This window comes from Aulostomus chinensis, chromosome 20 (assembly GCF_037954235.1).
Source record: "Aulostomus chinensis isolate RoL2024-O1b breed Wild chromosome 20, RoL_Achi_v1.0, whole genome shotgun sequence".
NCBI lineage: Eukaryota > Metazoa > Chordata > Actinopteri > Syngnathiformes > Aulostomidae > Aulostomus > Aulostomus chinensis.
Window position 1 is genome coordinate 11,779,571 of NC_141339.1, and position 23,807 is coordinate 11,803,377.

At 42.9% G+C, this 23,807-nt stretch overlaps 2 protein-coding genes across 3 annotated transcripts; one reads left to right on the forward strand and one right to left on the reverse strand.

Moving 5' to 3' along the window:
- The first annotated feature begins 651 nt into the window (after window positions 1–651).
- Window positions 652–19,330, forward strand: pals1b (protein associated with LIN7 1, MAGUK p55 family member b). Of its 2 annotated transcripts, none has more exons than XM_086189804.1 (14): window positions 652–884; window positions 4,268–4,758; window positions 6,619–6,827; window positions 10,629–10,706; window positions 12,535–12,642; window positions 13,589–13,750; window positions 15,446–15,523; window positions 15,610–15,793; window positions 16,656–16,724; window positions 16,839–16,910; window positions 17,401–17,562; window positions 17,638–17,840; window positions 17,951–18,061; window positions 18,187–19,330. In XM_086189804.1, exons 2-14 carry the CDS (start codon window positions 4,431–4,433, stop codon window positions 18,361–18,363), a joined length of 1,941 nt encoding a protein of 646 aa, XP_086045930.1. In that variant the 5' UTR covers window positions 652–884; window positions 4,268–4,430; the 3' UTR covers window positions 18,364–19,330. The 2 variants fall into 2 exon arrangements, with proteins under 2 accessions (XP_086045930.1, XP_086045929.1); XM_086189803.1 differs by having other exon boundaries at window positions 12,523–12,642; window positions 18,187–19,329.
- A 733-nt stretch (window positions 19,331–20,063) lies between these two features.
- On the reverse strand, window positions 20,064–23,790 carry atp6v1d (ATPase H+ transporting V1 subunit D). Its single transcript, XM_086190404.1, has 9 exons — window positions 23,566–23,790; window positions 22,883–23,000; window positions 22,087–22,166; window positions 21,937–22,004; window positions 21,816–21,860; window positions 21,634–21,737; window positions 21,493–21,559; window positions 21,278–21,356; window positions 20,064–20,642 (listed from the first exon to the last, which is right to left on the reverse strand). Exons 1-9 carry the CDS (start codon window positions 23,604–23,606, stop codon window positions 20,498–20,500), a joined length of 747 nt encoding a protein of 248 aa, XP_086046530.1. The 5' UTR covers window positions 23,607–23,790; the 3' UTR covers window positions 20,064–20,497.
- Window positions 23,791–23,807: the final 17 nt, after the last annotated feature.

Here is a 23,807-nt window from a genome sequence, read left to right on the forward strand (position 1 = left end):
TTCAGATAAAAGTAGTGGAGTAAATAGAACTATATTTACTTTAAAATGTGGCTTAGAATCAGTACAAAGTCCCGTAAAGTATACTTTGTCACTTTCCACAATTGATTTGTAGTAACTTAAAATCGACACTAGATGGCAGTACACATTGAGTACCATGGGAGCTTTTTCAGGGTCAGTAACTTTCTGGCAGACACTAAACATGGCACCGACACCAAAGTGTAAGCCCTCAATGATATAAAAATAACTACGTAAAAGAAAATATTAAAAAGTTACACTGTAAATTCACTGCTAATGCTGTTTTCTTGAGAGGTTTAAAAACAATTTCTCTGTGAGACCCGTTATTATTAATTTTCTTGTTGCTTGTACATTGAAAGTGGTCTCAAATGTTAGGGAAGCGCCATCCAAAAGTATACAAAATTGTGACACATAGTTTTAAGTAGTTACTGGCAAATCTAAAAGCTTAGATAATATTTTATTAAGGGGACGTGGGGTCTTAAGAGCATTTTTGCATAGGCATCGAGTTTGAGTTTTGGCCCCCTGCTCTGCTCTACGCAGTCGCGGTCAGTCACCTATGAACATCGGCAACTTTGTAAATCTGATCATTATCCCATCTGACCGAGTGGTGTCGCTGTGGAGCCGTAATGTTGCCAGGGAGACGACGACACAAAACTCCAGACGCATCAGCGTCTCAGCAATGGCTACAAGCGTCCCGACAGTGCCTGACCGGACTGAACTCACTGTAACGGCAGAAAGCGGTCCCGTGAAGACAGAGAGACATCCTCTGCTCTGGTTATGACCTACGTCCGTGAGGAAAGGCATATTTTTAAAGCATCGCTATCCAAAGGAACGGCCCATTGTTGTTTTCAGTCAGAGAAGTTAAAGTGGTGAGTACTGGCGGTCTGTTATTGGACAGCTACAATAGTTGAGCTACGCAGTTAACTTGCTGTTAGCGGTATCTAGCTAGTTAGTGAGCTACTCAGCTTTGTTCAGTCCAGTTACACTCATTACAGTGAAAAACAGCTGTTTCGTGAATGAGTGTATTAAGTCTGCTCTTCTCGACGCGAATGAATGTGCCACGCAGACTTTCCTTTGTGAAGTTTGTCAGAACGGACATGTAAATCATGATCATGGCAGCGCTGGCGCGACATAACCGAATAGGTCTCGGCTAACGTTACCTAAACTAATCTCTAGTTCAGTCAGCTGCTCGTTGTTAGTAGCTTTCAGTGTGACAATATTGTGGTCACCCTCCGAATGTGTGTATGTTGTCAGTTACAGTTTGGGTGTTGATGGAGGGTAGAACCCCAAAGTTTATCCATCATTTATGCTACATTTCTCACGTGACGTCACGACTTTTGGAGCTTTAATTTTTATTACATTACATTCTTATTAGAATATTATACGTTTTATTTATGTTTTTTTCTTTTTTGGTAGGAATTGCTAACAGCACTCACGACTTTGCTGTTGACAACCAAGGTTTAGTGAGATATTTAAGAATATATATATATACATATATATATATATATATATATATATATATATATATATATATATACACTTCTGATTATTCTTTGAAGAGCATCTCTAAATTTTGCAAGTGTAAGTTGTCATGCAACATCATCTCAATAAAAAATGATACCTCAACATGAAAATATAAATATGACTTATTCTGAAGCAGTGTTTTTTAACAAGAAATGTTAAAGTACTGTAGTATTCCCACCTTGGATTACTTAAATCCCTCCAATTATCGATATCTTAACATTCAAGAATCTGTAGGGAAATTCAAGACAAGCATGGATGGACTGTACCGATGAAAATCCTTGGTAAATATCACTTAATATTGACAGATTTGAATGTAGTACTTAAAAAAAAAAAATTAAGAAACTGCTAAATGAACAAAAGTAATTTACAAATCCAGTTTACTCAAAAACACCTAGCTGTGCTTTCGTCCGATTGGGAGAGACACCAACATATAAATTGTAAGGATGGAGCATTCTTTGTTTGCTTTTTTCTTTTGTTAACATGAGACCATATGATATTGTCAGAATAAATGTCAGGAGATATTTGAGTGTGCACCTGAGTTCCAAAGGCATCTCAAGGAAAACCCTCGTCATTTTATTATTGTCATGTATTTAAGTGTATTTATTTATTGTCACCTTTATCATGATCAGAGCATCATTATACCAGTGTATAATATCAGATCACATGAAATTTGTAGCTCATATTTAGGTTAGTGTAACTGCTTCTTATCTTACAGTGGCTCTATGCGTCTATCTGACTCGATATGTTTCTTGTTGCCGTCTTTGTTGAGGCGGTTGAGAGATTCTTCGTCATTTTGCTGTCCAGGTACGCCTGTAACTTCCTACAGCAGTTGTGGCTCCAGAGCTGTCCTCGGCTTAATCAGCCCACAGGAACAGATGGCCCTGTGGAAGTCTCTGCTGTTTGTCAGCCACCACTCTAAACACCGCTAAATAGTTGGATAGGGGAGGGGTTGGATCGCTTGGACCAGGAGCTGAGGATGGTAGACCTGCCAGGCGTGATTAGCTGTGGGAAGTAGGTAGAGACGGCTGCCTGCCATGTGTGGGGGTCAGTGACAGGATGAGTCTAAGTCTGATTTTATGAACTGTATGAATATCTTTTATCCTTCTGGCACACAGAAAGGTGTCTCTTACTGGTAATGAGAGCGGTTGAGCATGTAAACCATTATATTTTTAACACTTTTCATCCTAGGAAAATTAATTAAATGTATTTGTCAAGCCTAAGATGTTACATATGCATATAAGCCATAATATAGTGGAGAATGAGCAAATGTGTTTATGGAAAAGGATAAAGCTAATGACTTTCTCAGTAGCTGTCCTCCTTTTAGACCTGCGCACATAAGACCTCCACTCCTCACTCAATAACTCTCCTTGCATAATAATTCTTATGTGATAACATATAGACTTTTCAACAGTACTTAACCTCAAGTATAAAACTCTCAATCATACTACCAAATTTACTAATCCCAATTAATGCATTTTGTGTCCTTAAAATAGATAATAATCCAGTCATAGCAGTCAAAGTAATAGTAGTAACATGTCAGGCGTGATATCAATGCATGATCTGTACCTGTCCGCCCACATGTGATCCGAACTGCTGGTTTCTTCATGAAAGCTCAGGAGGATGGGACAGTTGGAGACAGGTGGGCTTGAGTCGAGGGCTGGATGAGGGATTTCTGATGACTGAAGGCAGAGAGCTTTCCCTGCTAAGAGTTCGAATAGCAGTATTATAAAGGAAAGGTGAGAGGAACAAAAGTTGGCCCTGAACAAAAGTCAACAAGCTGAAATATATTTTTCTGTTTTTCAGCCTTTTGACTGTTAAAAATAAACAAAATTTTTTTAACAATATTCCTCTTTTACAAATCTGAAAATACACGGAAATCTATTGAGAAAAATATGGTCATCTCAGTGCTATTTAAAGAAATAAGATGAATTATGGAGTTAGAGAGAAGAATGTAATAATAATGCTTTTATTTAATTAAGCCCCTTTCAAGGCAATACATTTCTATTTCTGTTATTTTTCTAGGTAACACAGTTCCCTAGGGCCCACTTCAAGTACAGTACAGTAATGAAAATCCATCAGTTTATGCAATGTGCAACAATTGGCAACAGCTTTGCGTTAAAAAAAACTTGTTTGAAATATAAGCGGCTCTTTGGGTATTTTTTGTTGATGTATTTGGAAAATAAAATCAAAAGTGAAAAACCATCCAAAACCCAAAGTCTTCAATGACCAATAAAAACATCCAGTCCTTACATTTGGAGGTGTGGAACCAGTACATGACGATTTTTCTTGGTTGGAAAAAGACTGAAACAGTTATCATGAAAGTTCGCAAATATTTGCCGCAGCTCTTCGTGATAGCTGATCTTAAGTGAAATGAAATTATTCTGGACTTTGAGATCACGTAGGGACATCTGCATCCTCCAGTTGTGCATAGACAGAAAAAAAGATTTGAAAAATTTACTACACTGCGTTCAACTAAGTACACTAGACAGGTTCTAATTAATTTAATTACATAAAATGTGAAGTTAATAAAATTGTTCAAGGGTTTGTGCAAACACAAATGTATAAAATGGACTGGCTTGGCATGTCCATGTCGTATCCCTTTGAAAACAGTAAAGACAGGAGTGTGTCACCGCCTGTCATGCTCTCCTTAGAAAATTCAACTGTTTTCTCTCGTTTCCTTAGTGACAATGAGCAAGGAAATTCACTGAACTCTCCTCCTGTATTCCAGCATGTGAGATCCCAGAAAGAACATCAAGGACAACATCATCTTTGTCCTGTGTTGGCATGACATGGCCTCTGGTGTGAGCAGTCACAGCGCTGCTTTCTCCTAACACTCCAGCAAATCTCAGTAAACACCGGGGTGGTTTGAGGTGTGTGCTGCTGACACAGGGATGATCACGTCTCACATGAATGGTTATGTTCAAGAGGGCCCTGGTCAGGCCAAGAGCCACAGGGAGAGAGCGGTGGACTGTCCAGGGGAGGAAAGTAGCCTTGTCAAATCCCCTCAGAGCAGTGCACACATGGAGAGGATTCAGCACTACCAGGACGAGCTGAGGAAGAGGAGAGAGGAGGAGAGCAGGCAGAGACATGACATAGACCCCAACGCCTCCCTGAGACTCAAGAAGCTGTCACAGAACCCCAAAATAGGCATCGACAATCCAACCTTCGACGGGAAGGAGAGGGCCACCAAAGACTCATGCTCCCAGGATCCTGTGTCCGGTGAGTTGAGCTGAAGAGAGTGTTTGGGGGTCCCTACAGGGGTCAAAGAGGGTGAAAAGGAGCAATACAGACCTGAGGGAAGAATGGGGAGTTGTGAGTTTTTACAAAAGATAAGCAAAAACAAAAGGAACAAAGACAAGAGGGGGTAGCGCAAAGGGCAGTCGTGGAGGTGGGTGATGAGTATTAGTAGCTGTGAAACCATTTCTTCTACAGCCCGACTGATGCTGGAGTCTCCTATACACAGGCGGAAAACATGTTTCAAATGGCATTTCTCTAACACATTTCAGTTTGACTCAACGAGCTGAATTTAGCTGTTTTCAGTGATTCGTTATGATTCTTTTTTTTTTCTTCATGCAGGGTCCTGTGAGGGAATCACATGAGAACAGTCTCTTATCTGTGTAAGGTGCTAATTGGCTGCAGAGGGAAAGGGAACCAAAATAGCGATTTTCTCATAGTGATTTTCTTGGCTGGAACAGCAATTTACATGAGATCCATGGCCATTGATGAATCTACCTTGTCCAGCCTTATTAAATCTTCTCAGAGCAGCGCACACATGGAGAGGATTCAGCACTAATACCCACTTAATAACCCCTTGTTCACTGGTTTTGTATGTAGGTGTTGCCTTAACTTCTTCCTCTTACACTAACTTTTACAGAGAGACAAAATAAAAACAAAAAATGGTATAAATTCGTACCTTTTTCACAATTTATGTCTGATTTCAACAAAAACAAAGACTAGTCCTCCATTGCAGAGGCTCACAGTTTTTATGCCTCCACAGGTTGTCCATTCTCCTCATCCCAACATCTCAGGAATGCCGTCAGGGAATTTTCTACAAATTTGGCGCAAACGTCCACTGGGACTCGAGCGTTAACTTAGAAAGATTTAGGTGCTCAAAGGTCAAGGTCACTGTGACAGGCTGTGTTGCTCGTGTTGCGGATGAGGTGGGTCTAGTTTTGTTTGACCAGAGAAGAAAAGTTTGGGAACCTTTCTCAAAATGAACACACATTGAACATGTTAGCTGAGGTTCTTGAAGACTACATTCTGACTCAACTGTCACACACACACACACACACAGATACATGAATAGATATATATTTAGAGCACCCAAAATCTAGGGCTGTCTTTAGCAGAAATGTGTGTATATACTGTTGTATTTGTTTTAGTCTGTGGCTAAGCAACGCAAGTGGTACAACTCCGTAGAAAGCAGTGAGGCCTTCCTCTAAAACTTAAAGTTCAGGCAAAACTGTAAAAGCTCCAAATAAAACTATAAAGTAAATAATTTTAAAAAAGGAAACAATCTCCCTATTTTATATTTTGAGTAGTCATGAATGATATCGAAGACCAGAATTTTAAATTCCAAAAAACAGATTCACGAGCGCTCAGCCTCCTTGTGAATGAACTACTGTTCTACACTCAAATCTCATATGAAATAGGATTAGTTTTAGAAGACCGCAATCTGGGATTAATTGCATTCACAAGTTGATAAAAAAAACCAAAAAAAACAACGTTGTTCAATGTTGATATTTGGTTGGATGTCGGTCCTAGTCAGGTGATGAGAGTTCAGTGTAAGGAGACATCTAATGCCAACATCAGTTTGACATAGAATATTGAGCTGTTGATGACATTTGGTTGGTTTTATGTCTGTGACTTGACACTTGATTTTGACATCAGACCAATTGGGGATTTTAATATTAACCTAATTTTCAACTAAAATGCAACATTCATCCCACATTTAATTCGGTGTCCTTCTGGGGTTAAATTGATGTTGGGGGTCAGCTGGGTATTTAGAAACCAAACAATAATTGAACACGTCAGGAAAGATCAGTGCTTCTCTCCTCACTGTTGCTGCCTCCTTCTCAGAACTGGAGGAGCTGCTGCAGGCTCTGAAGTGGGTGCAGCAATGCCTGACCGATACCCAGAGCCAGCAGGATGTGGAACTGCTACTGCAGCTCCTTGCAAAGGAGGACTTCAAGAATGCCTACATCATCTATAGTGCTGTTTCTCAGCAGATGAACCGAGTCGGCCCCTCCTCACCCCTCACAGTACAAGCTCAGGACCTTTGCCAGGAGGTAAGCACAATTTTTTCCATTTATTTTAAAGCCGATTTGACATGAAAGGTTTGTGACTTGGTGTTTAGTGGAAACTAAATCCTTTGAGATCATCTGATCTTTTTTATTCACATCACAGTTTAAAATCCAGACTAGAGACTAGTAGCAGTCTCCACAGATTTGGCAGTTTGTGCAAACACACCCTCAGACTGGACTCACCTGTTCGTGATTCGAACCTCGTTAGTTTATATTTACCAACGTCAATGAACCCACTGATCAAACTTGTGTGAAAGCATTGTGTGAGGTGACTGTTATTGCAACAAATCTGCCTAAAAACGGCCACTCCTGTCAGATTAGTTACACTCAACAAGATGAGCAAAAAAAACCAAAACAAAACAAAAATGGGTGAAAACCAAAAATGAGGGATTTGTGGGAGCTCGGCTTAACATTTATATAGTTCATTGTTAAAATAGTTTTTAAAAAGCACAGATCAGGGGAAGATCTATAAATAGCGGGATGAGAGTATGATGAGGGAAAAAAGAGGATGTGAAAGCGGGATGTTTGGTTTGGTATTCCATTGGTTTCCCAAACATCAGTTTTGCTGAAGTCGCTGTCCAAGAATAACAGTGACTGAGACCCAGCACAGAGCGACAGATCAGGAAGTCTTCTCAGTGTTCAGAGTTAAGCACGACAGAAGATTAACAACACAAGTGATTTATTTTTTAAGTTTGAAAGTATTCAGTTTCAAGTCGGAATCCTGAGAAAAATTATTACTTCATTCTAACATTAAAAGAATACTTTTTTTTAGTTTGTTTAAAAAAAAAAAAAGCATGTTGTTCTTTTCAGTGTGCACACCTAACTTCCTCTTCCAAAACACAGGTCAGTCAGTCTTTACCAAAGCAAAGTGACATTAATTGACTTACACTGCTGAGAAGTCAAGCCTCTCTTTTATGCAGCAGACAGCCAACCAGCCAAGTCCTTGGAGAAAGACGGACACTCTGATATGGTCTATGTTTTAGGCCTTCAGGCTGTCCAGTGCAGTTCTTTGGGTACAGTGGGATTTTTATTTTTTATTTTTTCGTTTTGCAGACAGCAGGAAGTGTAAGAGTCAGCCTTGTTTTGATGAACCAGGCTTTTATGAGCTGTGTGGTGCTGCTTATTCACAAGGCATCGAGCAGCCCTGTGGTTTGAAGACGAAGGGGCTGGGTGAGATGATCTATCTTGTCCACAGACAACACAACATGTTGTCTCCCTGCTGACAGTGAATCAGTGTGTGTGCACTCACCCACCAGGCACAGCTCCCGAAGTGCTTAACAACACGTAATAGTTTGAGCTGCAGTATGTCTAAACTAAGTGGCTGTGGAGTGTGACTCTCAGATTGGCCCCTGGGTAAACTAATCTCCCAGCAGCCCTCGGTGCTGCTGGCTGAGCGGTGCAGCACACTGCAGGAAGGAGGCCAGAAAAAGAAACTCCAGCAGCTTAGAGCAGCGTGGGTTGAGGCACTGCACTGCTGGGGGGGAGGGGGGCAGTGCGTCACCTTGTTAGTGAGAGCGTCGATTAGGGTAATGGAGGAAGTCCATAAAAGGAGAGGAAGAAGAGGGAGGGACAAAAATATAGAGATACCCAAAAAAATAGTATCTGCAAAACTAGAATAAATCAAGCCACGCCACAAACAAAAGCATCTTCCCACTCAATATGAAAACACAACAACTAAATCATTTAACAGAAAGAAAGAATGAAAGGAATGAGAATGTGACCAAAAAAGAAGTGTAATGTCCTGCTGTTCCTCAAATTTCCTTGTGTGCTTTATGAATATAGAGGCACACATCCACCTTTAACACACACAAACAAAAGAAATCCTGTGTTTTCTCCAAGTGTAACAGCTAGCACTTAAAATGTTGCTCTTTAGCTGGCTGAATATGAAGCACTGCTGTCTCTCCCTCCCGCTCTCTCTCTCTCTCTGGAATGTGAAACCACATTGTGATTTAGTAGAGGACAGTGAAATACTACAGTATGAACAGATACTGCAGTACACGTGTGCTATTTGCAGATACATGTTGGTATGGATTGCCAGCACGGTGGTGCAGTGGTCAGCACTGTCGCCTCACAGCAAGAAGGTTCCGGGTTCGAGTCCCGGCTCCAGCACGGGATCTTTCTGTGTGGAGTCTGCATGTTCTCCCTGTTCCTGTGTGGGTTCTCTCTGGTACTCCAGCTTCCTCCCACAGTCCAAAGACATCAAGAGGGGACGAGGCTGATTGATACTCTAAATTGACTGTAGGTGTGACTGTGAGTGTGAATGGTTGTCTGTCTCTATGTGTTGGCCCTGTGATGGACTGGTGACCTGTCCAAGGTGAACCCTGCCTCTCACCTGAAGGCTGCTGGGATAGAGAGAGCCCCCCCACAACCCTGAACAGGATAAGCAGTAGAGGATGAATGGATGTTGGTATGGTCCTTTTCCTGCAACCCTGTGAGAGTCTAAAATCTTTATTTTTGTGCTAACAGCTTGATAAATGAATTAAGTTGTAGAACTGTTGGTAGTATGATATCAAAACATGTTCAGTATTGTATTGAGGTATATCAGCCAGGGGTGGCATGGCTCAGAGGTAGAGTGGCCATCGAGCAACTGAAGGGTCGCAGGTTGGATCCTGTCTTCCCCCGGTGACCATGTGGAAGTGTCCTTGAGCAAGATACTGAACCCCTAACTGCTCCTGTTGGCCCTGTGATGGATTGGCAACCCGTCCAGGGTGAACCCCGCCTCTCACCCACTGTCAGCTGGGATAGGCTCCAGCCCCCCCCCCACAACCCTTAACGGATAAGCAGTATAGAAAATAGATGGATGGATATCAGCCAGACCTTGTCAATAAAGAGTAAATAAAGTCAATTTTATTTGTGGCCAAACAAACATTTTCCCTCTTCTATTCAAGCCTGTTTTCCGCTCATCCATCCATCCATTTTCTATACCACTTATCCTTTAAGGGTCGCTGGGGAGGGCTGGAGCCTATCCCAGCTGACATTGGGCGAGAGGCGGGTTCACCCTGGACGGGTTGCTAGTTACCCATCCAATAGAGAGACTGAAATGTTCTTTACATGCTAAAAGACTTGGATAGATGGATGTGTGGATGCCTAATGGACAGTGTGTTCTCCTGTAGAGGTCAAACCAAGTATCTGGCTGGACCCTGTTGGTCATTGGCTGAAAATGTAGCTGTTTTATAAGAAGGATGGTCTGTTGGTTTGTCAGTGATGGTAAAGGAATCAACTGATAACCTCCTTAAGCATTGAGAATTTGTGTTCATGTTTACTGTTCCTGAGATACCCTCTGCTGAGCTCTGTCACGTTTCTGTTGACATTTTCAGTCCAACATGGCTGAAGCGCTTTCCTAAAAAAAAAAAAAAAAACACCTGAAATTTCTGTCTTGGAACTTATGTATACTCTTTGTTCTGTTCATTCTTTATTGAGTGCAGTGCATTATGGGTGCGACACAGTGATTCCACTCCAGTCAAACTGTCTATAACCAGGCGACACTGATAAGAGATTTTCAAGATTATCTGAGGGTATTATCTAAGGGTATTGCCTTTTTCTGCTCTCAACAAGCTTAAACAAACAATGAAACATGGCAAAGTTGTTACTTGGCAGCCATCTTGGATTCACACTGTCAGTGTTGGCAATGTATGTCTCTTTATGCTGAAACTCCATTAGGGCAAGAATGACCACCCAGGCTCTACCATCTGATCTCTCAGGAACATGTGCTCTGACGTGCACAGCCTCAGAGATCTCCCTGACAGTAGTAAAGGTATTTATTTGTCTTTCTGCGTTTGTGTCCAGGTACAGAAGATCCTCCAGTCCAGCCACCAGAAAGAAGGTTTGGAGCTCAGGACCCTACTCACCAATCCCCATCTCCAGGTCAGATGTCAGCTGATTTATCACATCCACCCTCAACCCACAACACATTTAACACCAGTGGACCTCAGATTTTCAGGCCAACCAGTGTCTTTAGTTCATATCATGATAAAGAGATTATTAGAAATACAGTTGATCTTTTCGATACTAATTACAAAAGAGCAACCGTTTCCACTGTCACCTTGCAACAGGAGGTCAGAGGTCAAAGGAGATTTAAAACAATCAGACTTACCAACAGCTTTACAACTGAAAGACCTTTCGGCACCCTTGTGTCATCATATGTCACAACAGAAATGTTTTCAGTCCCTTCCAGTTTTTCTCACTTCAAGACTTAATTCTTCACTTGAATATAAACATTGTGTAAAGCTTGATCTTCCCATGCGCTATGTCCTCCAGTGAAACTCTGCTTCTGAAAAGATGGTAAACGACTTCACATGTAATGAAGGTGGCAGGTGGAGCGGTGCTCGATGGTGGCAGAGGGGGCGGAGCAATGACCAGGATAGCATAGTAGGGTGAATGGGTGATGAGAATTCTGGGGAAAATTTCACAAATACTGCAGACAAAACCTGCAGTGTCATCTCACCGCATGAAAGGGCAATTTCAATCATACATGCTGATTTTCATAGCTATGTAATACATACGAGTGAAAATTTAAAAACGTATATTAGCCGATTAATCTGCTTCCACCTTTTTCTGTTCCAAACCTCTGTATCAGTTGACCGTTTATTGTTAGCTGCTAGATAGTCATCTCACAAAGCTAAGCCAATATTTGGGCATGCTAATGTGCCCTGTTGTTAGCGTCACAGGTGTGGACAAGCTCACTGTATCGTACGTCTCGACATGCTACAGAGGAATTACTTGGTTTCGGTTTAATTGTGTCATGAGTCAGAGATGTTGGTATGTCGACATGACAGGATTCCAAAACGTGACGTAACTTTATGTGCTAGAGTAGGCGATGCACCTCATTGGTCAGCTTCAGTGAGTCTTCTATAAAAGACAAATCTGGCCACATTATCAGGCTGTCACTGTCTGTTAGCGAGACAGAAAGGTGAGAAAAGACCATTTATGCTTGAGGGTCTGATGTTTAACTGGTGTCTACATGTGAACTCTGAAAGCTAGCAGAGCCTTACAGGACAGATTCCCTCACCTGCGAGGAGCCTGGGATCAAATCCATAACTTTCCTCCCTGTAGTCAATACCGGTAGAGAACTTCTCTACCTAAAACTGATAAAGACGTGTGTACAAGGACGAGGGACCCTTCAGGTTCCCCTTGTGGCCTTGTCCTAATCATTGAGAGCCAAAGACATCTGATGATTGATAGCGTTGGATCCCGTCTCCTAAATGCACAGGGAGATGAAGAAGGATTGCTTGTGCACCAAATGTTTGCCCAACCTCTCTCAGGTCCCCTCCACTGCAGAATAGAGAAGCTAATTTGGAGCGACGGTTATTAATTGTGCGGTCCAAAGTGCCTGTCACATTACATGTACTGAGGAACCAATCTGAATATTCTTTCTGGCTCTGAGGCAGGTTGGCTGACTGGGGTCATTAGATGGGTTCTGGTATGTGGGCGCAGGTGGGATCTTTTTATAGGTGCGAACAAACCCCACATTTGAGTCATGTTGGAAACAACGTTCTATGATTTATCATCATTTTATCAGACAGCATATATGCCAACAGCAGGTCTCATCCAACTAAGCTCACACTGCCTCCTTCATTATTCCCATTTGTGTGTGTCTCTGTCTTCATGTGTGATTACGTACACACTGTGTGTCTGTATGTGTCTCTTCTGTGCGTTGCCTGTGTGTGTGTTTGTGTGGCAGGCACTGATGCAGGTCCATGACAGCTTGGCAGGGCAGGAAGTACCAGAGGACAATGTTGTCCAGTACCTGGGAGAAACCGTTAAACTGGTGCGCCTGGAGAAGATGCGCGATACCCCACTGGTGAGACACCATATAGGAGACTTCTGAACCTGCCAATGTTTACATTTTTTTGTCATATATATACACAATTTTCTTTGAAGTTCCCACGCAATGCTGCACTTTTTTCTCGATTTAGGCTATTTGAATAGTTTTATGCATTTAATCAACTTGAAAAAGGCTACTTACAGTTTTTCTTCAAGATGAGCTAAGAATGCAAGGGTGGGTGAAGTCGTGCATAGCTATAGGTACCGTGCCCAAGCATGTTTGTCAGTGAATATCCAGTTTGCTCGACCAGTGCAGAGGTGCAAATTTGTAGCCCGAGGCACACTTTGTCCCACAAGCTTACACCAGTCCTGCTCCCGTGACTCAAGGAAATGTAACATCCTGACCCACAGGATTCCCACGCAGTTAGCGTCAGGCTCCAATGTACAGCTCAGTAATGACATAAACATGACCAGGCCCAGAGCAAAGCGAGTGTGGAGCAGCAGGGAGTGGGGACAGGTGTTTCAGAATGTCCAAAGCACCCAGGCCAAGTGTGAGGGCACCTGAAGAGTGCATTTTACGCAGAATTAGACAAATGTCTACACATCCTTCAGGCTGAGTCATTTAAAATGAGTAGCAACGAAGCACGAGGACAATATGATATATCCACATGAAATACATTTGAGTTGTGTGGGGCCGTTGAACAGGCTTTTTCCTCCCAGGCCTCCTTTTTCTCCACTTCCCACATTCATCACTTGATGTCAGTGTATCCATAAACCAACATGGCAGCAATATACCTGTCCCTATGGCCTCCAGACGCACGTTTGAATCACAGTGATGTTCGCTGTGATGTCGCCTCCTCCCCAGTGTCACTTTAGAGAACACTATAGACATTACTTAATTCACACATCCTGTCTGTTACTTGCAAGATTATCTCTGCTATTTATATGAATTTTGTGTGTGTGCGTGCGTGTGTGATCCTCAGGGTGCGACAGTTCGCAATGACATGGACAGTGTGGTAGTGAGCCGCGTGGTGAAAGGCGGAGCGGCAGAGCGGAGCGGCCTCCTCAGTGAGGGAGATGAGATCCTTGAGATCAACGGCGTCTCTGTTCGCGGGAAACACGTCAATGAGGTCCACGACTTACTGGTGAGGAACCAGAAATATTCATGTGTTGTTTTATTTAAAAGAAAAAACAACTTTGCAACACTTTACCTGTGTGTTTTGATGAAATACTTAAATAATGTCCATTTATTACCCTTAAATAATGTATTCATGATTTGATTACATGTACGGTACATTTGCTCTTGGATAAATACAGGTATTTATCATTTATTTTACATGCGAGCGGAACTAATGCGCTGCAGCGCTCTACACTCTATACGTTAGCGGGGCGCACCCAAACATTGTAGAGTCACAAACATGGCAGCGACCGGGGTAAAGCAGGAGCTTGAAACAAAATAAGGTGTTGCTACTTCTGTTATATGGAATTGGTTCAGTTTGCTTGCTTCGGACTTGGAACAAACAAGTGCTGGCTGTAAGGGCTGTTCAAAAGCTGTCGCCACCAAAGGAAGCAACACGACAAATTTATTCCAGCACCTAAAGCAGAGGCACACAGGGGAGTGTTTTCTGTTAGTTTCATCAAAAATGACTTGTTAAGTTAAAAGTTTGGAGGTGCACTGTGTCGTTGCCAGGTTGAAAATAAGTGTTACTTAGAGAAAGCTAAGTTTTAAAAGTGTTTACAATGGCGTGGTCTTCCATCTCACCTACAGCCATGCTTTTGGCCTGTCAGATTGCATTCTAAACTTAAAGTAAAAAAAAAGAAAGAAGCAAAGTTGTATTTTCTGTTGGTTCATATTTGCAGGAGTGTTATTCATGGCTTGGTTTCTCACTGCAGTCCTGAAGTTACACGTAGTTTTACTACCGCAACACATTTCACACACACAATTTAGATGCAGATCTATGTTCTCATTCTGTAACTTTGGCTTGAAACTTTTCTAGTAAAGATAAGCAACATTAGAGAGAGATTATTATCAAACTGCTTTTGGTAAAAACAGTCATGGGCAATTATGGTCTGTGCGCCAAACGTGGGTGGATTTTCCGTTCAGGCGTGTAAATCCTGGAGACGTGCAGCATCACTGGTTCTAGTCTCGCTGCGCTAAAACTCCTCTGCCCTTCAGGCAACATCACACCAGCTACTCATGAGAGCTGCGGTCGTGTTATTTCCTTGTAAGTTGATGCTATATTGCATCTGCTTCTGCAGCTCTTTAAAGAGCACCAGAATTCATGGTGCATTCAGGTGCACCACGTAAACCCTGAAATCTGTTCTCAAAGGGCCGGAAAGTTTTTTTGTTAAAACAACAGTTTGTTTCATTTTTTTCATCACTTTTTTGTTCCTTCACAGTAATATTTTTTTTAAAAAACACGCATCAAAGTAAAGTATAGTTTCCAATCTTCAAAGTTAGAAAAGATAATCAAACAAATTCATTTTAGCAGTTACCAGGCTTCAGCACTCTCTTTATTATCATTATTATTATTATTTCACAAAACACAATTTATTTGCATACAATCTGCTTTGTCCACTGTTTTTATTCACCACATGAACCATGATGCATGAAACAAAAAGGGTTTTTATATATATATATATATATATATTGACGTATAGACGCTGTGTGTGTGTGTGTGTCTATTTTTTTCTTTATTTTCTTGGTTTTAAAAAATTAGGTAGAATATTTCATCCGTCAGATATTTGGCTGGTGGGCTAAATTTTCATTTTCGACCCTGCACTCAGTAAAGTTGTGTTTTAATGGAAGTGAAGTAATGGCATGCCATCTTTCCCATCAGCAACAAATGCATGGCACTCTGACCTTCCTGCTCATCCCAAGCTCTCAGATCAAACCTGCCCCCCACAGACAGACCGTGGTGAGTCTCAGCCGTTGCGTGGGTGACAGCAAGGCCCGTCTGCATGCATGCAACACCAACCTTGACGTTGTAAACCCTGCCCTCAGATGCACGTGCGAGCTTACTTTGACTACGACCCCTCGGATGACCCCTTCGTGCCGTGTCGGGAGCTGGGTCTGTCCTTCCATAAGGGAGACATCCTCCACGTCATCAGCCAGGACGACCCGAACTGGTGGCAGGCGTACAGGGACGGAGACGAGGAGAACCAGCCGCTGGCGGGACTCATTCCAGGTAGTAGAGCTGCTGCCAAGATCATCATCATCATTTGTATCTGTGTGTGCGTGCGCTTGCGTGTGTGTGTGTGTGTGTGTGTGTGTGTGTTTGTGTGTGTGTGTGTAATGCTGAACAGAAAAGACATATATTGATGAGAGACAGACAGTTTGTGAATCAGGGCTTTCCGCACTCGCCGTACAGTAATAATAATTACAATTATTATGATTATCCCAATAATAGTAACAGGCCCTTAAAAAATATTTAAAATTATACCATAAACTACTTCTTATACTGTTTTCTTTTTTGGTGAGATAGAGATTATTATTTAAACATGAATTATTTTGTCCTAATCTGATCAGGCGGCAGACTGACTCTAGCCCACCATGTAGTTTGAGTTTTGACCCTCCACGGGAAAAAAGGCCCCTCCAGACCTTCGATAGGACTCGGGTCTCTCTGCAGCCTGATCACTCACTTCACTGCTAGTCGTGGGTGGAAATCTAAAGTGCACGTTGTCTGCGACTGCTCACTAACCTGGCACTACCAGGAAACACCTCCCATCTGGCCCGCTGAGCAGATTAAAACAAACACCTAAGAATTATTAGAGATTACTCTCTGACCCAAGCTGACGGTGCCTACAAGAAAAGGAGGTTAAGCAATGGAAATGGAAAGTGGGCCATCTTTTTGGCTGTTCCTCTCTGTGTCAAGGAAATCTTGATTGCGGAGTTTGTGATATGTAGGAATTTAATAGAAACCTTGATATGCAAGAGAAAAGGTCAGCGTAGCAACAGTACAGTGTACACGGTAACTGAGCGGAGAAAGTTTCACATTTGAAATAGAGACATGTTTGTCCAGTGTTGGGTGATGTTGTTGTCTTCATCAGGGAAAAGCTTCCAGCAACAGAGAGAGACACTGAAGAGAACTCTGACAGACAGGAGTCGAGAGCACCAAGGTCAGAGGATAACAGGGTCCAAAAACAAGACTCACATTAAACAGAAATACTGGCACCTGCATGATTGTAAGAACTGAGATTATAGTCCCTCCTCTAATCTTGTCAATCCTTCAGGGAAGCTTTGGTATGTCAAGAAAAGCAAGAAGCAGAGGAAGAAAAATACTTCGACTCTGAGTAAAAATACTGGTAAGAAAACTTCTCCTTTCATATCACTGTGGCAGCTGATGAAGCTACAGTACATCAAGCCTCTGACTCTCACGTCGGCGTTGAGCAGCTTTCCAGCGTCCACACACACATTGTCAGCATCAATGCATCACAAACTCCGCTAGCTGCAGTCGACAGGTCTTGTCTTCGCCCCAGCAGCTTGTGTCACAGGTCAGATTAGTCCTGTCTTCATAGACGGGATCAGAGGAGACTCCAACAGGTGCCAAGCAGGTGCCTAAAGGGTTTGGACCAAGCCTGCTTCACACTTATGTCCACACAAAGACAAACACTCGGCTCTGCTCGTTGCTTCAGCTTATATCAAGCAGGATGAAGCAGTAATGGCATGGTACTTTATTGATCTGCTAAGCCTTGCCGCTTCCGCAGAGAGGTCAAAGCTCGGTGTTAGTAACAGGACTACAGTCCAAGGACTTAGACCTGACAGGAGTTCACCCCCGTCCCAAACTCTCCTCAGACTGCGAGGACATCCTGACCTATGAGGAGATGTCCCTCTATCACCAGCCCGCCAACCGTAAACGTCCCATCGCTCTGATTGGTCCGACAAACAGCGGCCATGATGAGTTGCGTCGGAGGCTCCTGTCCATCGAACCTGAAAAGTTTGCTGTCGCTGTTCCACGTAAGTCTGCGCTTTGTCCAACAGATTAAAGATATGAGACAAGAAGTAACCTCCTGTCTTTCTTTCACAACTTAGACACAACCAGAAATCCAAGGATACACGAGCGAAACGGGCGCGAGTATCACTTCGTGAGTCGACCCGGCTTTGAAACGGACTTGGCAGCAGGGAAGTTCATCGAGTCTGGAGAGTATGAGAAGAACTTGTACGGCACCAGCACAGACTCGGTGCGACACGTCATCAACTCTGGACGCATCTGTTTGCTGTGCCTGCACACCAGGGTAGGAAGCCTTGGAATGAGCCAGAGAGAGTAAACAGGCATCGTGGGTTTTCTTTGTCTTTGTTGGTTTATATATATTTATATAATCTGGAATGTTCTTCCTCCTGTCAGTCACTGAAGGTGCTGAGATCCTCCAACCTCAAACCCTTCGTCATCTTCATCGCTCCTCCCTCTCAGGACCGACTACGCACCCTGCTGGCTGCAGAAGGAAAAACACCAAAGGTACCTCACTAATAGGACAACAGACTTTTGCACCTAATCTTGGTTACTGTCACAATTTGATGAGTCCAGTCTGATCCAGTGGAATTCTTTTTGTAATTTGACTGTTAACTGGATGTGTTGCCCAGCCCGAGGAGCTGAAGGAGGTGATTGAAAAAGCTCGGGAGATGGAGTTGAACTTCGGCCACTTCTTCGACGCAACCATCGTGAATACAGAGCTGGACCAGGCGTTCTACGACCTGCGGCGGCTGATAGAGAAGCTGGACACTGAACCACAGTGGGTACCCACTTCCTGGCTGTGCTAGACGCCATCGCCTCTGGGTTTCAGTTTCAAGAAGGAACGACAGTTGTTGATTGTCACTGGACTTTCACTCGCACATTTTCCTCATTTTTAGAGGAGGTGAACTTTACCAGGTGGCAGGGACGGACTCAGGTTTCTTACCTTTCTTTACAATTGCGTCTGTCTTTGTGGGTGACTTTTTGTCTTTGTTTCACGAGGGTTGTTGAGTTTAAGCAAAATCATTTGTGCAACAAATAGAAATATTTGTGTAATATTCTTAATAGTTATTTATCATTGTAAATACAGATTTTTTTTGTAGACAAAATTATTTTACAGTTACATTTTGTGTGTATGAAATATGATACGCTCAGCTGCAAGAGGGTAAATATCAAAAATATAAAATGGTTTCTAAGATTCTACAGGCACCAAACAGAAGAGAAGAGCTTGTACTTTAAGTGTGACATCATACAAAACTGCAGTTTTGTTACTTCTTGTGCATATCAGTATTACTATTTGTCTAATGTTGCAGTAACAGACCTCAAATGGAAGATATTGTGTCCAACTGGTTGTCTTTAATCAGTGTCTGATGCTGAGTCCTCCTGAAGTGTCATTTTTGGTGTTTTTTGTCTGTTTTTTTTTGTAAGTATGGTTTGAAGATTTCTTTCTTAGTGATTGTAACTCAAACATTCTGTATCGTGTCTTTGCCGGGTCCTAAAATCATAAGCACAATTCAAGAGAAGAGTCAATAAAGTCAGAAACCTATCTGAATTACTTTTTCACCAACATATGGACTCCACACCCCTGGAAATTGCAAAACTGACCCACTGGATGATGTGATCTATCATTTTTGTGTGGTATCAGCCCAAAATAACCGTCTTTGGTTACTGTTTTGTTCAAATGACCCCTGACCTCACCAGGCATCTTGGAAAGGGGCTCAGCATCCTGGGACATCTCATTTCATTTGATAGCAAAATCATCAAAATTGACCCATCTGTTGTTCTGATCTGTCTTTTTTTTCATGTTATTGGCCCAAAATAACTTGGTTCTATACTTAGCAAGTTAAAATAACCTCAGTGACCCCAAAAACTAGACTCAGTAGCTTAGGAAACGACTAATTTGATCGCAAAATTATCTAATTCTACCTTTGTATTGCTGTGTACTGCCATTTTTGGATGATATTGTCTCAAAAAACATTTATATTTATACGTTTTATCATGAATATGTTAAAACGATGGCTAACGACCTCATCGGGAACCCCGTCTATGGACTTAACCCCTGGGAAAACTTTAGTTTGCCAGCAGAAACATCACAATAGACCCGTCAGCTGCTCAGTGTGCTGGTGGTTGTTTAGTGGACCAGTTGGCAGGAATCTTGAAAATGTAGAGTTAGAAAAAATTGGCCACCACCCAGATATAAAGTCATCATCCAGAAATGTTGTTGCAAAGTGGAGCCACGCAGTTGTGTATGTTAGCAGACCACAATTCTTACATCGGGGGAAATGTTGACGATGAACACGCTTATGTCAGCCTCGCAGCACAAATATGATGTCAATTCAACGTCGCAAACGCCAAAGTAAAAATATGTAAATGTGGTTCTGAATGGGTGGTGGCTCCTCTCCTCACAGGACTACAAAGCTTCAACATCAGGGCGAACAAAGGGCCTCGTAAAACTTAGCCAGACACTCAGGAAACGGTTGAATACCTTTTATTTGAATGAAGTGGTTGACTTTTACAGCGGGGGGGGGGGGGGGGGGCACACGAGGGTCATTGAAAGTCAACATCCTTTAGATGAGGTAACCCCAGGATATGAGGTCAGCGGCGGGACCGACCTCCAAAGCACAGACTCACACGCTCTGAACTCAACAACCACTGAAAGCTTTACAGCATGCAAACGGCTCCAAGTGTTGGGAAATATCAACATGACATGGAAGGCTTCGTTAATTTAACATACATTTTCTAATTATTTTGATCCCCTTTTGGGTAGCAACCACTTCAGTTCTGTACAGTGACACATCTGAAAAGACTTTCCAGCACAGAAACAAAAAATAAATCATCACCAGAGCAGCACACAAACGACAACTTGCACCTTTTGCTTGAGGACACACAGATTTGGCCAAAGAGGCACAGAATAAATAGGGTGAAGCCAAATGGCCGACCGCGTCACTCGAAGAGCAGGTCCTCATCGGCCTCCTCCGTCAGCATGTTGGCGGGCTCGGCGATGGGACCCAGCGCAGCCAGTCGGGCGGCGATCTCCTTCTCCGTCCTTTCCCTCAGCTGCTTCTTCTTCTCTTGAATCTTCTTCAGCCTGGAAAGGGAAGGAAGATCACGAGGTAGGAACGCGACTCTTTGTTAACAATAGCACGTTTCTACTGAACTGGTTAGTTGCATTTATGTTCTATAAAGAAAGAAAAAAAGAAATCGTCGTTAAAACATAAAAATGACGGCAACTTGACAACAAGGGATAAAACCATGGATGGAAAAACTGGGGGAGGTCAAGGTTGGGTTGGACACACGTTCAATTTACGATAAAAGAAGTGAACTAAAGGTTAATTATGCACTCTTTTTAATCACTGTTTCGTATTTAACTTAATTTACTAACGTAACGATAACGCAGCCAGAGTTTTAGCAATGTTGTTGAAGAAATGTGCAAGATTTAATTTGTCCTTCGATGATGTGATTAAAGAGTTAAAAAAACTGTAATTTAAGACTTTTAATGATCATTTCTTTGCTTAATTAACCAAAGGCAACAACAACAACCAAAAAAACATCAGTAATGCCCCCCCAAAAAAAAGGTAACAAATATGCCGTCTGCATCAGCTGTCAACCAAATAATCATTTGTAAAACTTCAAAATCGGCTGAGAATTTCACAGTTGATCGGTAAAAGAGCAGAATGAGCGAGGAGATCGTGACGCGCCCAGAAACCACGGCCGGCGTCGTACCTGTAGAACTCCTCTCGCTCTCGCTCGTCCAGCTCTGTGATGATGTAGGTGAGGGTGCGGTCGATCCGAGGGATGATCACTGACAGGTGTGATGGAGAACAAATGAGTTCGTCACGACATCCTCTTCAGCACAAAAGTGTGAGAATCTTGTTTGGTTTTGTGTGTGTGTGTGTGTGTGTGTGTGTGCGTGCGTGCGTGCGTGTGTTTTTCTTTACCGTGTTCGATCGCATTCACACGGCGGTTGGTGATCTTTATGGCTTCATCCAGGGTAACAAAAGAAGTCTGGAGACAGAATGTTTGTACCGTCACTGTCAATCCGTAAAATGACTGAATTCGCTTGTAACAGCGCCCCCTACCTGTAAGGATGCCAACTCCACCAGCAGCTCCACAGCTCTGGCGTAGTTCCTCTTCAACCTGGAGAGCTGCTCTCCTCCTCTGGCGAGACCCGTCAGCTCGTAACCTGGCCGACAGGTAAAAGAGCGTGACGCATTCATCGAAAAATCACATCAACTGATTCCACAGGAGAGACGTGACTTACTGTCTCCGCCTTCTTGGTAGTGCTCAAAAACTGGAAGAGTGACACCTGGAAAAAACAAAAATAGCACGTGTGAGAACCTGCTCCTCAGTGGCGGTGAGAAGTGAGACAGTTAGAAGCTGACCTGCCACGTTGTCTTTCTTGGCTCGGACCTTCACCTGGGCTTTGTTGACATTCTGGATGACAGTCGTGCTGCGGAGGGAATGACAGAGCAGAGTTGCCCACGAGTCTTCACTCCACCTGAAATCACACATCCTGTGACACTGACTCCTACCTGAAGTCTCCAGCTGTGAACTTGGCCTCAGCCAAAGAGAAGGCCGCCTCTCTCATCACCTCTCCCATCTTGGTCTTTGTCTAAAAAGACAAATATTAAAGAAGTTAAAGGAACACACCAACTTTTTGGGAAACGCTCAGCACAACGAATGGCAGTGGATGGGAAGTGTTAGCATACCTCCATCAAGACTCAGCAAATACACTGTTCTCTAAACAGTCTTCACCTGCATTAATAGTAGTAGGGTTTGAAATAACCGTTTGAAACTGGGATTCTAGAATCAGAGACATGGCCGGGCCTACGTGCCTGAGGGGAGCTCAAACCCAAACATTTGCTGACAACCAGAAGAGCGACTGCTGCTACGAATCAAGTCTGCTTTTGTAAAAGAGGATGAGGAGGATGATTCACGGACAAAGTAAGATCTATTTGAAGCCGAGCGGCAAAGATGGAGGTACGCTAACCTGCCCATTCAACACCATTCACTGTGCTAAGCTAACTAGCTGTCAGCTGATATCGGTGGGTCTCAGTTCCCTTATACAGAGGAGAGAAGAGTGTCCGTCTTCTTGTGTGGTTCTGGGGACGTTAGCACAAAAACAAATAACCCCAAAAGTTAACGTGTTCCTTTAAGAAGTTTTCCTGGAAACAATTAACACTGACACCACACCACCACTTCAGCAGTCGAACAAAGCTGTTAAATCCCACCTTTCCAGTAATATGCAGACTTGGGATAGTAAGACGTACAACAAGACTGTGAGAGTGCATCAGAAGATACATTTATTCAGATAAAAGTCCAACTGACTTCAATAATCTTGCGAAGGATTTGACGGAATCGCATGGAGAGGGCGTCTGATTTCTTCTTGAGCAGGTTGCGGCCGGTCTGAGCTCCTTTCATCCGAGCCTTCATGATGGTCTGAGCCCTGCAAACCACAACAGAACACCTCTCGTGATGCACATGCGTGTGACGATGATAATCCTGAGCAATCAGACGATCTTGTTTTTTAGTTTACAAAAAATGGAATCCTACTTGTACTTCATCCCGAATGCACCTGTGTGTTTTCACATAGCGTTAATGTTTAGGCTGACATGGGGTGGGGGGGGGGGGGTGATTAGATCAGAAATGTTGTCTCACCCATGTCCATATCAAAGATTAAAGCTCTGCCTTACTGTCCACTAATGAGTGGATTCATGCTGTCACAGTCCAAGTGTTTACAGTCTGGAGGTCAGTATGTTTCATCCCAGACTGACAGCTCACACTTCAAGTTAGAAAGCATCACATGACAACGCGACTCTTCCTCTTTTGACACACAAACTGGAATTGAAATTGACTAAAAAAAAAAAACAGACTTGGATCACAGCGCAGAGCCAACAGTGAACGCTTCACAGCGGATACATGCAAATGATAGAGAGAACCCCCAATTACGTCAAAAAAAATCGCCCTTTAGTCGTTAAACTGTTCGGTGTTAGCAACCAGCTAATGCTTACATTCTGGAGGGGAAGATGTCGATCCTGTCCTTTCCAGACATCTTCTCGGTTGATTATTGCGATATTCTCTTCGCTTTTCCCCAACTAGATGAAGTACTAGAGCGTAGTGATATATTTCTGTTATTAATGTATGCATATAATACAGTGACGATGTCGGTCTCCGTGCCGGATTAAAGGCATAAATCGTCCGACCCCTCGTCCGTAATGATCAGCTGGTCTCTGGTCATGTGACGTTCCGCCGT

Bases quoted from the DNA above. Each gene is read 5' to 3' on its own strand.
- pals1b (XM_086189803.1), top strand. From the start codon at position 4,431: ATGATCACGTCTCACATGAATGGTTATGTTCAAGAGGGCCCTGGTCAG. The intron at 4,759-6,618 runs GTGAGTTGAGCT...CCTCCTTCTCAG, and splicing joins CTCCCAGGATCCTGTGTCCG to AACTGGAGGAGCTGCTGCAG. The intron at 15,794-16,655 runs GTAGTAGAGCTG...TGTCTTCATCAG, and splicing joins GCTGGCGGGACTCATTCCAG to GGAAAAGCTTCCAGCAACAG.
- atp6v1d (XM_086190404.1), bottom strand. From the start codon at position 23,606: ATGTCTGGAAAGGACAGGATCGACATCTTCCCCTCCAGAAT. The intron at 23,001-23,565 runs GTAAGCATTAGC...TGTGGTTTGCAG, and splicing joins GACATCTTCCCCTCCAGAAT to GGCTCAGACCATCATGAAGG. The intron at 20,643-21,277 runs GTACGACGCCGG...TTCCCTTTCCAG, and splicing joins GAGCGAGAGGAGTTCTACAG to GCTGAAGAAGATTCAAGAGA.